The following is an 18,426-nucleotide window of genomic DNA, read 5'->3' as shown; positions in this document are numbered from 1 at the left end:
GTTGTATTTTATTTATAATTTATTATAAAATTCTACACAAGAACCATGATCTACATATAAGTTATAAAAATAAAATCTAGTATGCTCCCATTTCCATGATAGCATCAATGTGTTCAGTCTCTGGTAAAATGTCTATTTCAACGGGCTCAGTTTTAATTTTTCCGCCTTTGGAATCGACGTTAAAGAATCTAAATAGTTTCGATAGGTTTATAATGGAATATGCAGAGTGCGAGAGCCAGTCCGCCACCATCTCCTTGAGTATTTGAAATGCAGATATGACTTGAGGTGACAGTTTGATTTCTGAAAAAAAAAAGTCATTTTAGTATAGTTGTAAGAATTGATCGATTGAATTGATTTACTTGTTAGTTTTTTCCAACAAGAAATAATATACATATCACTATTAAGTATTTTATAGCATTAAGTGCAGTTTACAAATATTTGAAAAAATTTAAAGGATATAAAAAAGTTTATCATGAATGATCCAATCATGCGTTTTTCAAAGAAATGCAACTTCTAATATTTTGTTGTTTTATATACTTACTGGAGTTATTCTGTTTGCTAAGATCGAACAGGAATAGGAAGAAATTGATCTGCAAATACAGGTCCTTCTCTGTATATTCCCTATACATAAGGCCCTTTTCACACAATCGACACAGAGGGTAGCCTGCTTGGAAATTCTGTGGCATCCGCGTAGTACGATGACCACAAGCTGGGTCCTCGCACGATAACCAACCCGCGTAATACTGATTATGGTACTGCCTAATTTGCAAACATAACTGATTCTGTATACACGGCAAATAGTCCATTGGCTTGTATGTACACTGCTCGTTTTGGCAACGCTCTAAAAACGTTACACTTTCTTTATCTAATTTTCTTACTGCTTCTCTTATTCTATTTTCGGTCTGACAATTTTCGTTTACACAAATGAATGAGAATTCTTTGCAGTGTCTGTATTTCTCCTTTTCGTTTTCTACTTCGTAAGTTTCTCCGTTTGAGTTTTCTTTTTTTAACATATTTCTATAGCCAGATGGGTCTAAGCCGAGACAGTCGGCGACTCGCGCTGGATCCATACCTTCGATGGGTTCACATATACGCGATATAACGGGATGAAGTTGGTGCGCTAAGTAGTATCTGTAATCGATTTTAAGATGTTCCGAATTTTTTAATTCTTCTATGTGATATGCTCTTTGTGTAGCAGAGTTGGTGGTGCCATCTACACAAATTATATATGGAACAATATCACCCTTTTTGAATCGCCTACTATTCTTGCTATTGAGTCGCATAGCGACCTGAACATGAGGTTGGGCGTGTTTGTCAGCATATTCGTTTGGATTTTTGGTTAACTGCTTAGTTATGGTCAAAAGTGATATTGGTATTTTATTACTCAATAGATCATCTTTTAACTTATTCAAATGAGTTTGTATACTCTCAATTCTTTCATCAGCACTTTGTTCTGAAAGAATTTGTTTGAGAATAAATTTTCCTGCTTCAGCGGCTAGTTGCGACCAATCACGTCTAACAATATCTAATCCTTTATGTTCTTGGCTATAAATTAGTTCTCCGTTTTTGTTTCGATTTATGACAACAGCTGCATATTTCTTTTTCTTGAGCAGTAATAGATACTTAAAAACTCCATCAATATCTAATTCAATCTGCTTGTATTTTTTATTAATTTCTCGTTTTAGATCATTACCAATTTTAAACACATAATCATAATCCAAACAATTTGTGTTTATCATTAAACTGTCTGTATCACCATAAACAACATCGTAATTTAGTTTTTGTACAATTTCTTTAGTGTCCATGAGAATTTCTCGCCCTTTCATAGTAACAAGGGCTGCTAGTGGTTTAGCATAAAATCTCGAATGTGTAAATCCTAAGCACCCATACATGGAATTGGCTGTTAATTTTAAAGCAGTTTGTCTTATATTATATTGCATATACTGCTCTGGGGGCAAATCTGGTGATTTCATAAGCTTTTTCACTTCTCGTCGACTTTCAACAAGTTTTCTAATCTGTGTAGGTAAAACTCCAAATTCGGTATTAGGACCTGGTAGAATCAAATTACTTATATCATCATTAGTATTTGATGATATTTTCCGTTTTATGGTTGTAAAACAAACATTAAACTCTTGAATAATACTAGGATATAGAGAATTGAAATCCATGAGAAGTATTAATTTGTCATAGAAGCCTTTCTTAGGGTCTAACACCAAACCTCCTGAATAGGCAGCCTTTTTCTTGCCTTGCTTTTTATTTACACCTGTTTCTTCCTTATCGTCATTATCAGGATCATCAGAAACATTTTTTCTACCATATACTTTATCTGGTACAATATAATTTTTCTCTGTGAATGCATGAAGTAATAGGAATTCGTTTCTTTCCGACCGACCACCTAACAGAGTTCTAGACATTATGTTACCAGCAATTTGCGTTATTTGTAAGGCCAGTGGTATAACATTAAGTTCACACATCATTTTGAGAATGTAGGACGCATCCTGCATTGTCAGAGTAACAAGTTGTAACAAATCATTGCTACTTTCGTAATAACGCGGCAAATCTTCTATCGCGACATCTAGACGTTCACCTTCTTTCATTTTTAGCACAGTGATACACAACGTGTCTAGATCGAAACTTCTAGCTCTGATAAGTTCCATGGCTGAAATTTTTATATCGCAAACTAATCTACCCAAAAACGCATCTTTGGCGGCATATTTCTTTTGGGGTGCTACTGATCTGTTAAGTCTTCCCAAACGCGACCAATTTGGTATTTTCAAGTCTAAAACATTTCCTATTAACAAATCCTGTTGAAAGCCCTGTAAATCATGTCCTACAACTAAATCTGGATCCAGTTTCCAAAACTGAACCATAAAGCAATTTAATAGCTCTCTTTCTGTGTCACATTTTGATAGTTTTGTTGCTTTATATTGAGGCAACTTTTGTTTTAAATCAAGAGGCCAAAGTTCATTACATTTTGTCATTACTGAAAAAAAAAACAAAAATCACTTTTGGTATGAGAAATAATTGAACACTTGGTTGCAATAATTTTAAATACTTACCACAGAAATGCTGTTGAAACGGTGGGTTAGGTGGAGGTTTATGTATGGGGAAGTTACTATGTGCTAAACAGCTAATCATTAAAATCTTTGTTCTATTCGTTTTAAGATCTGTTGCAGTTCTCATGTTAATCTGTAAATGTAAAGTGTGTTATTTTAATCAATATTTATCAATTTCAAAATAAACTACAATAATTAATAAAGAATTGACCATTAAAAATATCCATAAATATGAAACATGAAATAAGAGCGTGTTTCGTGCACACGTGTCAGAAGTGAAACTTCTTTGTTTCAAGGATACCAATGTACCAAGCCTTACGCCATGATACGATCTTGAAATTTGACTGTACACGCGCCCCAAGAAATTTCACTTTAAAATGGTAGGAGCAAATGCTCTTTACAATGTACAACCAGATTTTCAAAGATTTATTTAAATTTTTTATTATCACACAACTTACAGTAGCTACAACAATGGGTGGTGGTTCCATGTCTTCATCACCTCTAATAACACTAATGTTTTCCATATCATCACAATTTGCTTCCAGTTTACATAAGGACACTTTAGCTTGAACATTATCAGGTTCAACAATTTCCAACCAACATGGTCCTTTAATCTTTCTCTCTAGAAGTAACATCTCTAATGAAGATGTATTAGCACCAAATATATGTGAGAAAGTTAAGAATTTCTTGTTTGTAGGTGGCGGTGGTATGGATGCCTAAAATAAAATATATTCATATCTATTATAATATAGTCTATTTCTTGTTAAGCTAGCTTTTGAAACTTTTTTTACCTTTTTTTGATGGAACTTTAGAAAAATATAAATGATAAAGCTCTACATAAATTATTTTATCTTTCCACATAATTAATATTCAAATTACTCACAGAATATTTGACTTCCAAATAATCACACTGAGCAGGAATATCAGGTATATTGAAACAGTAATTTTTTGTAATTTTTCTAGACTTAAATTCTTTTAGACCCAATTCTGATGCAACTGAAGTATTGAATTCTTGATAAATATCCATAATGGTCACTTCTTCATCTGTTGGTTCTAAAGTTACTGGGTCTAGTTTCTATAAAAAGACAAGAAAATGTTATAGTGTGATGTATTTTATTAATAAAGAAAATATATATAATAAAAAATATTGTGACTGATATAGGGACAGAGAATTTACATTTAGGCATTAATTCATACATAGATTGTGGATATCATAGGCTGGATTTTCTCACTTGATCAAGATGATGAAATAATAACAGAATTATATTTCCAATCAATTAATACTTACATATTCCCTAGGCAACAAAAACATCTGCCTATTAATATTCTTCACAACCAAACAGCAGGACACACAACCTGCCTTCTTATTTGTTGGATTCACATACACCTTGCCAAACAAGTATACAACTCCTGGCTTCACATACCTGTCCTCCCAAGCATCTAACCAATAGAATTTGAGGACCTTTTTACCATCTTTATTTGTCTGTAAAGGTAATTTGCCATCAGACTGTATAGAACTCACAACATGATTTTCACCCATTTGGTTGTCCCATGTTGTATGCAAGGGTTTTAACTCTTTTTTCGCATTTTTAGTGGGAAATATTTCAAAGTCTTCATTGAGAAATTCTTCAGCTACATCTGTTATAGTATTTGCTGTACTGGGCAGCTCCTCTTTTATTTCCTTCACTTCTATTGGGGCATCATTGCTGAAATCATCCCCTAAATCAATGTCTTGTGTATTAAATTCTTCTATGTTTTGTGTTTGAGAATCTTCCAGCTCTTTCTTTATTTCCTTGTCTATTTTCCATGTGTTTTTCTTTGGAGCAGCATTGCCATTTTCTTTAATGGGAGGGCTTACTTCCTAGAATTATGAGAAATAAGGTGTTTATTACATTTTATTATAAATACTAAGAAGCAGTTAACATCAGTTTGAGTATATAAGTTTACGAAATAGCTTACAATTTTCTCCTGCTTTACAACAGGGGATTCATCAAGAATAACAGTAGCAACAGGTTTCTTCACAGATGATGATAGGGTTTTAAAATAATTCTGTGCATCTGTCTTAGTTGATTGTATGGTGGTAGCCTTGGGTGTAGCTAAGGCCTTAGGTTTTACAATAGCTGGACCACTGCCATCTAAATCTGACATAATGTCGGACAGAATATTGTCATCCGATATCTTAGTATCCTGTAAATAAAAAGTGAAATGAATGACGATTTATAGGCAAATATAAGTTTGTTTGGTTCGATTGATATTATAACCATATATTCACATGTGTATCATAATTATAAAATTGTGAAATTAAAAAAAAAACACGTTTTTACTGAAAGGTAAGTGATAAGATTAACTATATTTGAGAAGCAAAGAAACCTTATCAAAAGTTGAAAATTTCAAATATAGATTTTTGGATAGTTAACCATATAAACTGTTTGTTTATTAATTTGCTTGCAAGCTTACCTCCTTTTTCTTAGTCGGCATAGCTCCTAAAAGGTTTCTTATGTTACCCTTCCCTGCAGTTGGAGGAGCCACTCTGGCTTTTCTTTTGAGACCTCTTCCATTTTCTTTGGTGTCTGATGCAACATATGTATCTTCGATTTCATCATCATCAAATATTTCCCGTCCATCTTCCACATAACCAGTACCGTCTAAAAGTAATGTGTTAGGTTATTACAAGCTGTTATAACATGACTATTAAAAAAATGATATCCAGGAATTTTTAGACTTGGAATAAGATTTATAATTAGCAGATAAATATGTATAGTCACCATCTTCAATCCAATCTTCTTCCTGCCTTTGCAACACACGTTCACTGTACTCCCGCTCGTCAACAGTGTCGTAAACATTTTCAAGTTCATCTACATCATATTTATGCTTTGTTCCTTTATTCTTTAGGTTCTTCAGCTTTTCAAACGCTGACATTCGCCCATGCTTATCTACTTTCTGGCGTTTAGCTCTTGACCCAGCTGTAAACAAATCAGGAACTTCATAAATACCAACAAAAATAACTTTCTTTCACTATGAATCTCATATTCTTCAACATACCTAAGGAGTCTGCCATTTCAAAGAATTATGTAAACAAATTATTAATATATAAACACGAATTTCATCTCAATTTTAAATTTACGTCTTTTGTACCAAGTTCCCAGTTCCCAAGTTTATTGTCACTATGACGTTTTAAATTGGCGCCAAATATCCAAATATTGACGTTATGTTTTAACGATTGCTATCTTCTGTAGCCTAGTGAACGCAGTATTGCCATAAATTAAAATATTGAGATTTGTCGTGAAATGAAAAAAATAAATAGAAATAAGAAAATATGGAACTTCTTGTTTAGTTAATACTAGCGGTCCGCCCCGGCTTCACCCGTGGTACATACTTCGCAATAAAAGGTAGCTTATGTTCTTTCTCAGGGTCTAAAGATTGTCTTTGCTAAATTTCATCATAATTGGTCCAATAGTTTATGCGTGAAAACCATACATACATAATTACATAATACACAATACATAATTACAAACCTTTCCTCTTTATAATATTAGTATAGAAGTATAGATAATATTAGTATAGATATCAACTTTGCTTTGGATGTAAATTTTTTATGAATTGGGATTCCATTACCTATATAATTTGAAGATAAAATTCGTATTATTACATTTGTGCTTAATTTATTTTCGAACAAAAAGATAAAGGTATGAATTATACGGAAATAATAATGTGTAATAAACAATAACAAAGCGTAGGAATTATTCTAGGAATTTTAAAAAACTAAAAAGATTATAGAGCAAAATTATATATTTTCATATTGGCAGCGCCGATAAAAGTAACGAATATTTTTGAGCAGCTGTCCGATCCCATGTTTCTGGCAGGTGGCACTTGGCATAATTGTTTCGCGCCAAAAAGTTTGTCAATGTGTCAAAGTTGGGATTGATGTTGTGTTAATTTGTTTCCCTAAATATTTACAATTTCTTTGTGTTATTGGGATCTAAGTTAATAATAAAACCTAGAAAAATGGCTATGCGAGATTATACTGCTGATAAAGGTGAATATAATACAATTTATATTGAATGAAGACTTAATAAACATTACATATTTATTAATACTTCCTTTTGTCTTTCAGAGTCCTTTAAAAACTTCTTTATCGACTTTTGTGAAACCGATGATGAGGGCAACAAGTTTTTTAAATACTCTGAGCAGCTGACTAAAGTAGCGCATAGGGAGCAGGTATGTTTATAAATATCATTTTAGGTTAGGTATAAACAATTTTTTATTTGCAACCTCAAAATTTTCCTATGTTTATTTTATAGATAGCATTTGTGGTTGATTTGGATGATTTACATGAAATGAATGAAGAGCTTTGCGAAGCTGTAATCAAAAATACTAGGCGTTACACAAATATGGTTTCTGATGTAGTATATGATATGCTGCCAGATTATAAACAAAGAGAGGTAAGCCTTTTATTATCAACAGTTATATTTTATTTTAATTTTGGAGCAAATTTGTATAAAATAACATTTTAGGTTGAAGCCAAAGATTCTCTGGATGTGTATATAGAGCACAGAATAATGTTAGAATCCAGAAACCACAGAATTCCTGGTGAAATGAGGGATCCCAGAAATAGATACCCACCAGAGCTAATAAGACGATTGTAAGTTTAACTTTTTCCTGTGCTAAATTTTTATTTACATTAAATATCATTCATCTATTTAATACTTATTTTTTTCATTCTTTGTTAATGTTTTTTTCATGTATGAAATGTTTAATTTCTAGTGAAGTATACTTCAAAGATTTATCTACGTCAAAATCAGTACCAATCAGGGAAGTAAAAGCTGAACATATTGGCAAATTAGTGACTGTAAGAGGTATGATATTATCATTAATAACTATTTTACATATTTATTTTAGTGATAGTTCTCACAGTTAAGACATCTTTAATTATGACAATGCATATAATTTAAACTTAAATGTAACAATAATATCCCAATTTACTCCATATTATATCATACCACACTATTGTCATACAAAGTCAATTAACGACATGCTGTCCAAGTTATCATCTTATCCTTAAATTTCTTTTAATTATTTCTAATATTCCAGGAATTGTCACAAGATGCACAGACTTTAATTTGTTTAAAAACACGTAAAATTGCAGGTATTGTGACAAGATGCACAGACGTGAAGCCCCTCCTCATAGTAGCGACATACTCATGCAGTGCCTGTGGTGCGGAGACATACCAGCCAGTACGAGCACTACAGTTCACCCCACCACCAGCATGTACAGCCGATGAGTGTCGCCTGAACAAAACCGCTGGACAACTACATTTACAGACTAGGGGATCTAGGTTCCAGAAATTCCAGGAATTGAAAATTCAAGAACATGTGAGTAATAGATGTAGATGTTGTAGATAATTATGGTAATGAAATTTAGCAATATAAAAAGAAGCATATATTTGCCACCATTTAAAGTTTGCAACCAAAAAATTTTATTATCTAACATACAGAACTGAAAGAAAATAGCCATTTTGTCAAAAAGGACTACCCGTCAGTAAACCAGCAACCATAAATTGAAATTTAAAATGATTTTAATGCTGTTTAACATGATTGTTGCTAAATTGTATTTGTATTTTGTAAAAGTTTTAATATTGCTGATTATTTAGGGAATATAAAGTTTGATGTAAGAACGGTTTCAGACTAGCGTTTTATACGCGTGTATGAGCTCGTTTATGTCACACGCTCAACTTATACGAGCGTTGACTCGCTTTTAAGCTCGTAAACAGCGTATCGTATACATGTCGCCACCACCGGTTCTAGCGAACACGCCGAAATATACCCGTTTACGCGAATTCGGTTTATTGAAGCGCGTAATGAAGTGCGCAAGTAAGTGCGTATGTTGAAACTACCGTACGTCTTCTGTACGCTTAAAGTGGCATCACAATCAAGTACAGGTTGTTAATAGCAGTAACATAAGTTATCCAAATCGTGACATTATTACTTTGCTCACTCACAGTATTATGATTGTTATTGGTGTTCCTTTTAATTGGCGTATTGAGTTGTTAACGTAATACCTAGTGTAAGTTTAGCTGTATGGTACCTTTACATAAATAAATAAATAAATAAAATTTCTTTATGCTAAACTTATATCAATTTACAGTCAGACCAAGTCCCAGTAGGCCACATACCTCGTCAACTATCCGTCTACTGCCGCGGTGAAACAACCCGCCGCGCACAGCCCGGTGACCATGTAGCGGTGACTGGTATATTCCTGCCGTTACTGAATGCAGGCTTCCGACAAATGGTGCAAGGATTGCTGTCTGATACTTATTTGGAAGCTCATGTGAGTAAAGGACAGACAGGCTTGTAAATATTACAAATGATCTTCAAAGTGTATAGTGACAAGGCAGGTTCAAGTATTAAGTGGTGATGAGGTAGATTCTTACATGCTTTTTTATTGTAAATATGTTATTACATTACATGACTAAAAAAAGGACGCCCAATACTTGTATTTCAGACAAAGGTTTAATTTTTGTCATCATATTTGCATCACCAAATATACAGGGTGTCCCAAAAGGTTACGTAGCTAGGAAGAGGGGTGATAGGGGTGGTCATGAGAGTCACCAGAAAAATAAAAATAAAATTCCCCTCTGGGTATTAAAAAAATAAAAGGCATTTATAAAAAAAATTAAAATTTTATACTTTGTGAGGCGATTTTGCCCCCCATGACCTACAATTATTGGTATATTAAAAAAAAAATTGCTGTTATGCTATCGTCAATAACCCTTTTTTAAATTGAAATAAGAAAAACAATACATATCTAACCAATATTTTAAAGAAAATTAAGTTTATGTCCAATCAAGGACTTAGTAATTACGATTTCACTCAACTTCCTCTAAGTATACTGAAAAAAAAAAGTACTATGCAACTCCGGCGAGTAACTTAAAAAGTTAGGTAATTTGATTGCAATTCCAAAATGGTATAACACTTACTTGAAAAATTCTTATTAGGATATGTAAAGATAATTTTCGGGAACAATACCCCAGCAGAACAAAACATACGCAAATAGTACATTTTTAAATGTCTATTCTGTTCCTTAAAACTTAAAAAGATAAATAATATTTTTTTGCACTGCTTTTAATTGAAACTCAAAAATAAAACAAAATCGTAATTATTTATTTAAACAAAATGCTCGAAATGTCTACCACCAACATAAATACACGCCCTACATCGTTTTAAAAATGAGCGGGAAATCTTCTATTGTTTATTGATTCCGCGGCCTCTGTAATCCTCGCCCTCAAGTCAGACAAGTCCCTGATGGGTTTTCCGTAAACTTTTTCTTTTATAGCATCCCAGTAAAAAAAGTCTAACGGGTTTAAATCCGGTGAACGAGCTAGCCACGCTATAGCACCGGCCCTTCCCATCCACCTACCAGGGTATTCTTCATCTAGGAAATCCCTTACAGGACGTGCATAATGTGCTGGGCACCCATCATGCTGGAACCACATATTCCTCATTGTTTCTAGCGGCACATCTTCCAATAGATTTGGTAATTCGTTTTGTACGAAGTGTAAGTACGCCTCTCCAGTCAGTGCCTCAGGTAGCTCAAAGGGTCCTATTATTAATTTACCATTTAGTATTCCGGTCCACATGTTCACTTTAAAACGATATTGGGACCGATCTTCTCTAGTAGGTGGGGATTTTCTACGTGCCACTCGTGCAAATTGTGTAGGTTCATATATCCGTCCTTTTTAAAAGTAGACTCGTCGGACCACAGTATTTTATTAAAAAATTGAGGGTCCTCCTTATGCATGCGCAACATCCTACGACAAAATGTCTCGCAGGATAATCGCGTGGTAACAGACCCAACGTGAACCACCAAACGTGTTTAGTTTGGTTACATTGTTATTGGTATGTTTTGTTCTGCTGGGGTATTGTTCCCGAAAATTATCTTTACATATCCTAATAAGAATTTTTCAAGTAAGTGTTATACCATTTTGGAATTGCAATAAAATTACCTAACTTTTTAAGTTACTCGCCGGAGTTGCATAGTACTTTTTTTTTTCAGTACACTTAGTGGAAGTTGAGTGAAATCGTAATTACTAAGTCCTTGATTGGACATAAACTTAATTTTCTTTAAAATATTGGTTAGATATGTATTGTTTTTCTTATTTCAATTTAAAAAAGGGTTATTGACGATAGCATAACAGCAATTTTTTTTTAATATACCAATAATTGTAGGTCATGGGGGGCAAAATCGCCTCACAAAGTATAAAATTTTAATTCTTTTTATAAATGCCTTTTATTTTTTTAATACCCAGAGGGGAATTTTTTTTTTATTTTTCTGGTGACTCTCATGACCACCCCTATCACCCCTCTTCCTAGCTACGTAACCTTTTGGGACACCCTGTATATGATAAAAAAAATTATTACAATTTAACTACAACATAAAGAAGAGAAAGCTTTTCATATTGTGAAATCTCAATATTCATTCATAAAAATAATAAAATACATATTATTTATTTTAGTCCGTTTCATGCTTAAACCAAAGCGACGAGAGTGAGCTAGCGGAAGCTCTGACTGAAGAAGAATTAGCGGAGTTAGCAGAAGATGACTTGTACTCTCGTATGGCGAGGAGTCTGGCGCCTGAGATATATGGACATGAGGATGTTAAGAAAGCCTTGTTGTTACTTCTAGTGGGAGGGGTTGATAGGTATGTATTAGCTAATTGTGTTTTATAAAAAAAAGGATGTGAAAAAATTAAGTTAAAAAAATTGTGATAACTTAAAAAAATTGGCTTGTATTGACTACAATAATGATTAAGCATACTAAATAAATGTTTAATTTTTGCATCCATTTTTATATCAGTTTTGAAATAATATACATGTTGCAGTCAGCTAGTTTATTCAGACGTTTTATTAAGATTCTAGGTTAGTTACAAGTACTGTGTAAAGAACATTTACTACTACTAGTTATCTGCGACATTATACATTGTTGTGTTTTTTCTATTTAATTCCATATTCTAACTTCATAACTTCATAGACGTCCAAACGGCATGAAGATCCGTGGCAACATAAACATCTGTTTGATGGGCGACCCCGGGGTGGCGAAGTCCCAGCTCCTCAACTACATAGACAGGCTGGCGCCGCGCTCGCAGTACACCACGGGACGGGGCTCCTCTGGCGTCGGGCTTACGGCGGCTGTTATGAAGGTTTGTAGCACAGCCCCCCTAGACAAGTGGCTTTCTATTAGCGTAAAGTCTAATAGAATAAATTATGAATGTATGAGATTGACGTAATCAATCGTCGTCGTCGTCGTAATCAAACGTCAATCTCATACATTCATAATCTATTCTATCAAACTTTACGCTAATAGAAAGCCACTTGTCTAGCCCCACATATGATATGGTGTGCATTTTTTATTTCAATGCTATTTATAGTGTCAAAACTAATATTAGGAATATTATGAAATTAGGAAAATAACAGACTGCTATCTTACACTTGTGTCGGAACATGACCATTCAATTCACTGTTTTGAGTTTCAATTACTTTTAACTATCATGAGATAACTTACTATGAAGCAGATTTCTGTATAATTGCTAATCTTTTTTTGATTGGTATTTATTAAAAAATAGTTAAATCTTGATTTACTTTATTTGTATTCCATAGGATCCATTCACAGGCGAGATGATGTTAGAAGGTGGTGCCTTAGTGCTCGCAGATCAAGGCGTATGTTGTATCGATGAGTTCGACAAGATGGCGGAGACTGACCGTACCGCCATACACGAGGTTATGGAACAACAAACTATCAGTATTGCTAAGGTAATGTTTGAATCAATAACATTATTGATATTTGATATTAGTCAAAACTAAAATGACTTTGAAATTGAGATGGAACTGAAGGATAGAAGTTTGGCTTAATGTTCCCATGCGACTCGTCGACTTTGCGGTGCATTAATGCTTGTTTGGCGTAACTCTTTCTATTTATTTTCGTAATACATAATATATCTTATAAGCAAATCATTATCTGAATTAAACATTTCAAAATGATTTATATATCTATTATATTATATTATGTTTGATATTAATTGTATACTTGTTGTTCAGGCGGGTATTATGACATGCCTAAACGCGCGCGTGTCAATATTAGCGGCAGCGAACCCGGCGTACGGGCGCTACAACCCCAAGCGCACCATCGAGCAGAACATCCAGCTGCCCGCCGCGCTGCTCTCGCGCTTCGACCTGCTCTGGCTCATACAGGACAAGCCCAACAGGTGACTGTATAACGTGTCGCTACAACCCCAAGCGCACCATCGAGCAGAACATCCAGCTGCCCGCCGCGCTGCTCTCGCGCTTCGACCTGCTCTGGCTCATACAGGACAAGCCCAACAGGTGACTGTATAACGTGTCGCTACAACCCCAAGCGCACCATCGAGCAGAACATCCAGCTGCCCGCCGCGCTGCTCTCGCGCTTCGACCTGCTCTGGCTCATACAGGACAAGCCCAACAGGTGACTGTATAACGTGTCGCTACAACCCCAAGCGCACCATCGAGCAGAACATCCAGCTGCCCGTCGCGCTTTTTAAATTATAAGCATAAAAGTGTTAAACACCACTTTAACACCTAGCGCTATTAAATCATTTTTGACCTGTCTAATCTATAGAAATAGGCACAGAATTTTTTTCATACAAGATTTCCATCCATTCATAAGATGTAGAGAAGTATCTATAATATCTCAATATAAACAGGGACAAGGACTTGGAACTAGCGAAGCACATAGCGTATGTCCACCAGCACTCGTCGCAGCCGCCGAGCGAGGTGCGCGCGCTGAGCATGCGGCTCGTGCGCCGCTACGTGGCTCTCACACGCCGCAAGCAGCCCGCCGTGCCTACACACCTGTCTGATTATATCGTTTGTGAGTATTTGTGCTCTACATAGAGCAGTTGTTTGGCTATATTGTTTGTGAGTAGCTGAGCTCTACCTAGAGCGGTTGTCTGACTATATTTTTTATGAGTATTTGTGCTCTACCTAGAGCGGTTGTCTGACTATATTGTTTGTGAGTACCTGTGCTCTACCTAGAGCGGTTGTTTGGCTATATTGTTTGTGAGTAATTGTGCTCTACCTAGAGCGGTTGACTATATAGTTTGTGAGTAATTGTGCTCTAGCTAGAGCGGTTGACTATATTGTTTGTGAGTAATTGTGCTCTACATAGAGCGGTTGTCTGACTATTGTTTGTGAGTACCTGTGCTCTATCTAGAACGGTTGTCTGACTATATTGTTTGTGAGTACTTGTGCTCTACCTAGAGCGGCTGTTTGACTATATCGTTTGTGAGTACTTGTGCTCTACCTAGAGCGGTTGTCTGACTATATTGTTTGTGAGTACCTGTGCTCTGCCTAGAGTAGAATAAAGAGCGGTATATGTAGAGCTTGACAACTGGAGTGCGACAGGTAGAGCGGTGCACACCTAGAGGGTTATACATGGTTATACGTTAATACGGTATAGAGAACGATGCTTAAAGAGCGACACCTAGAGCGCGGCATGTACCACTTTTATTAAGCTATTGCATAGCTTCTATCGCGGGCCTTGAGCGCGGGGACCGAATCCAGAAATTTAGTAACGAAAAACTTCACGCTCCCCACTCGGACGGGCGCGGAGGTGTGGCTTGAAGGCATAGCATGCAATAGGAATGGGTCGTCGACGCATTTTTCATCAACGAGACTAGACCGTTAAATGTCGTTCATCAACTAGTCGATCAACTAGTTAAAATCTTCGACTAGTCGATGTGTAAACTGAAACGAATTGACACGGTCGACCGACGCGCGACGGTATTGGTAATCGAACGTTCGTTACCTTGAACTGAGGTCTACACTCTACATGTAAAATTCCACATTCTTAAGCCGGGTATCCACTTAGGTTCGCCGTGGATTGCGAACACTGTGTGCTCCGCGAACGTGAACGTGTACAGTGTACACACTTAGGCTGCAACATCAGTGCTCCTGTCGGAGCGCTAAATTCCGCGCTCCGGACACGACAGACGGTCGGTGCAAACATGCCGCCTCCAGAATTAGTAGGAAGTGCAGCTTATATTTAGATACATTATATTGTGATGGAATACAAACAATCTCCTCAATTTTGGCAAGGTAATATGAATAAGGGAAGAAGAAATAATGAAATAATGCATATATTAATCATTTCATCGGAATACTCCATGTTCGCGAACTTAACAAACACACGCTCGCGTCCACGAACAAACTGCGCTCCCCTTTGAGTTCGCGCAAAAAACCGCTTCCGGAGCGCTCCGCCGTGCTCCGATCGTGCTCCAGTCGCGCTCCGCGATCACGACGTATCCATTATGTTTGGTTTGCGGAGCGGGCGCGTTCGCAAACCACGGCGAACCTAAGTGGATACCCGGCTTTACCACGAAGTTATTACGAATTATAGATTTTCAAAGAATTCAATGTCAGGGTTGTCTCTTGTAAAGAAAAAGTCAGAGCTGTTTTTTAACAATTATATATTTATCACCTATCTATTACCAAGTTTTTGTTTATGTTTTAACTTGTCGTTTTAAGTCGTTAGTTATAGTCGATATTTTAACATTATTCAATATATTATTATAGGTAGGTAATCCTTATGATATGTAATAAATTAACTGAATAAAAAAAATATCTTAGATTTTTAAGACAATTCAATAATATCAAATTAATACAAATTAATCTCCTTTTTTTTTCAATATTTCGAGCATTGATCATAGTAATCTCATTAAAAGTCAAACGGAATTAACGGTAAAAATATTGAACTATCAACTGTAGTTGATACAAACGTGTCGACTGACGAGCCGTCTACGACGAGTCGTTTAGCCGTCTACGGTGGACTATTATACGGCCACGTCGAAGCGTTAACCGTCGCGGACGCGTTGACGAGCGTTTCGACTCTTTTGTTTAGTCGTTGAATTCAACTAGTCCGTTGATGAACGATGGACTAGTCGAATCGTTGATTGTACATAGACGGTTAATTTAACTAGTCCGTTGATTCAACGCCCATGCCTAGCATGCAATAGCTTTACCGCGGCAGTCCCCGAGTGCCACACGTCTTTTTTTTTTAATGGCAATCTCTTACTTTTTTTTTAAGTACAATAGAGCGTTATTGATAAATTTTTAACTCTCTCAGCGTCATACGTAGAGCTGCGTCGTGAAGCCCGCAACAGCCGTGACGTGACGTTCACTTCAGCAAGGAATCTGCTCGCTGTGTTGCGGCTCTCCACTGCACTCGCAAGACTTAGGTAAGTTTGCTACACTATGTCTAAACTTCCAGTTTTTATTGATATTATATGTTAATATTTCACTATTGCAATACTGTGTAAGGCATGTCTTTAATGATGTGTTTAAAATGTAAAAATAAATTACACTAATTTCCTAACGAATTGGTAAATAAATACCTTCTTCACTACTACATGAAGTATTTTTATTTCAATACTTTATGTATTTTATATATCAGGTTATCTGATGTGGTTGAAAAAGAAGATGTGTCTGAAGCAATTCGCCTTGTGGATATGTCGAAGCAGTCGCTGCAACATGTTGAAGAAAATGTGCAAAGGTACCTTTTGTTATTATTTTGTACCCATTTGATATGTCCTTTTGAGTTTGTTGGTGCTAATACTATCGTACGCATATTATAAATGCGAAAGTTTGTAAGGTTGTGAGTATGGATATTGGATATATGTGTGTTTGTTACTCATTCATGAAAAAACTACTTGACGGTTTTGGATGAAACTTATGTCATATATATTAGAATAACACAATATGATCTATAGAAATACTGTATTTTGTCCGATTTTTCGTCCACGGGTGAAACCGCGCGGCATAACTAGTACTAAAGTAAATCTTATGGACTAGAAATAAGCTATATAAATATACTAGTGGTCCGCCCCGGCTTCGCCCGTGCTACCTACATGTTTAAACTCTCCTATCTCTCAAGTTGGATCGAACTGCACATGGTGTGCGAATTTTATTATAATCGGTTAAGTGGTTTAGGAGTCCATTGAGGACAAACATTGTGACACGAGATTTATATACAGTAAAAGTTCCTTATTCGCGGGTAATAGGTTCCGTAAATGTGCCGCGAATAGAGAAACCGTGAATAAGGAATGGTAATTTGTATGGGGTTATAGGGAATACGTTCTTAGGTGATGAAATAAAAAAGCAAATACATAAAGAAACCAGTTTAATTTAAGTTTTTGACCAAACATATTTATTAATTACCATTTAATTAAGTATTTATTATCTTCAGGTTTAGGCAATGGCTTGTCACTTTTTACTCGTTTTTTATTTTTTAGTTTAGTCGACATTATAAATTCGTAGTTGTAGTTTAAGGATAACGAATGGTTTTTATTTAGGTAAATACATATATTTATGTACCGATGTACCGATTCGATCCGCGAATAAAGAATTTTAGGCCGCGAATACAGGATTTAGGTCGCATTTTTTCCATCCGCGAATAGTGAAACCGCGAATGAAGGAAGCGCGAATAAGGAACTTTTACTGTATATTAAGATAGGAGAAATATCTCGACACAATTAGTAAGTACTAAAATAAATAAAATTCCAGGGGTATAAGCGCAACGGATAGAATCTTCGCGGTAGTGCGTGAGCTGGCCGGCGGAGCCAGCACTGTGAAGATCGCTGACGTCATCGAGCGCTGTGTGGATAAGGGCTTTAAACCTGATCAGGTATATTTAGTTATTATTGACGTGACAACATCTTATAATTCGATAGAGCCGCCTGCACGCACGAAAAAACATGACTCATGCGGCGTTACCTCGCTCTGAGGCGTTCCACGTAAGGCTTGAAGTGCAAGCGAGAGCGCAGAACGAGCGACAAAGAAGCACAATCGGACGTTGTCACGTTCAACTATCGTCAGTAAACCGACTTTACAGACAACCAATTCTTTTTAGTTTTTTTTGTTACATTTTTTTACTTAATAATTCATTGGGAAAGTTAAACTGTATTTAGTTATCCTAAAGTCTCTAGTAAATTGTGAGTAAAGCTTTTGCGCTCACGCTTGTGCTCTGCAGGCATATCTCTTGTATTCGTTGTAATTGTGTTGTATGAATTTAAATTATCTAAAGTTTCCGATCTTCGGTGGAGAAAATTATTCTTTTTATTACTTCATCTATAGTGTGAGGATGAAAAAGCTGTAGATTTTAGACTAAACTAACTATAAAAAAAATTTCAGGTGGATGCGTGCATTGAAGAGTATGAAAATTTGAATGTATGGCAAGTGAACCAAGTGCGGACCAAAATTACGTTTATGTAACCTTAGAATTAAGATCTGTTCTGCCTATTTAGTTATAAGTTTTGTGAATGATCAATAAATGTTTTTGATGAATA

The 18,426-nt window shown here is 35.7% G+C and overlaps 2 protein-coding genes across 2 annotated transcripts; one reads left to right on the top strand and one right to left on the bottom strand.

Moving 5' to 3' along the window:
• Positions 1 to 12: 12 nt before the first annotated feature.
• Positions 13 to 6,221, bottom strand: PolA1 (DNA polymerase alpha catalytic subunit). The gene is made up of 10 exons (XM_089714748.1): positions 6,099 to 6,221; positions 5,822 to 6,019; positions 5,514 to 5,701; positions 5,016 to 5,243; positions 4,345 to 4,917; positions 3,940 to 4,131; positions 3,515 to 3,772; positions 3,060 to 3,189; positions 542 to 2,983; positions 13 to 300 (listed from the first exon to the last, which is right to left on the bottom strand). The coding sequence occupies exons 1-10, from the start codon at positions 6,112 to 6,114 to the stop codon at positions 77 to 79; spliced, it is 4,449 nt and encodes a 1,482-aa protein (XP_089570874.1). The 5' UTR covers positions 6,115 to 6,221; the 3' UTR covers positions 13 to 76.
• Positions 6,222 to 6,942: 721 nt separating this feature from the next.
• Mcm7 (minichromosome maintenance 7) lies at positions 6,943 to 18,426 on the top strand. Its single transcript, XM_089714833.1, has 16 exons — positions 6,943 to 7,092; positions 7,171 to 7,274; positions 7,358 to 7,498; positions 7,571 to 7,698; positions 7,821 to 7,912; positions 8,203 to 8,429; positions 9,202 to 9,384; positions 11,570 to 11,754; positions 12,084 to 12,252; positions 12,710 to 12,862; positions 13,148 to 13,314; positions 13,789 to 13,955; positions 16,209 to 16,320; positions 16,536 to 16,634; positions 17,645 to 17,765; positions 18,272 to 18,426. The coding sequence occupies exons 1-16, from the start codon at positions 7,062 to 7,064 to the stop codon at positions 18,350 to 18,352; spliced, it is 2,160 nt and encodes a 719-aa protein (XP_089570959.1). The 5' UTR covers positions 6,943 to 7,061; the 3' UTR covers positions 18,353 to 18,426.

This window comes from Colias philodice, chromosome 3 (assembly GCF_061535455.1).
Source record: "Colias philodice isolate Cphi_HAF_F1 chromosome 3, ilColPhil1 Martin Lab GWU primary, whole genome shotgun sequence".
Lineage (NCBI taxonomy): Eukaryota > Metazoa > Arthropoda > Insecta > Lepidoptera > Pieridae > Colias > Colias philodice.
This window is presented reverse-complemented; position numbering and strand designations above follow the sequence as displayed.

Coding starts and splice junctions, on each gene's coding strand:
- PolA1 (XM_089714748.1), bottom strand. Junction 5,702..5,821: donor AGAAGATTGGATTGAAGATG/GTGACTATACAT, acceptor CATTACTTTTAG/ACGGTACTGGTTATGTGGAA. Junction 4,132..4,344: donor TTTTGTTGCCTAGGGAATAT/GTAAGTATTAAT, acceptor GTCTTTTTATAG/AAACTAGACCCAGTAACTTT.
- Mcm7 (XM_089714833.1), top strand. CDS start 7,062: ATGGCTATGCGAGATTATACTGCTGATAAAG. Junction 7,275..7,357: donor AAGTAGCGCATAGGGAGCAG/GTATGTTTATAA, acceptor TTTATTTTATAG/ATAGCATTTGTGGTTGATTT. Junction 11,755..12,083: donor CTAGTGGGAGGGGTTGATAG/GTATGTATTAGC, acceptor ATAACTTCATAG/ACGTCCAAACGGCATGAAGA.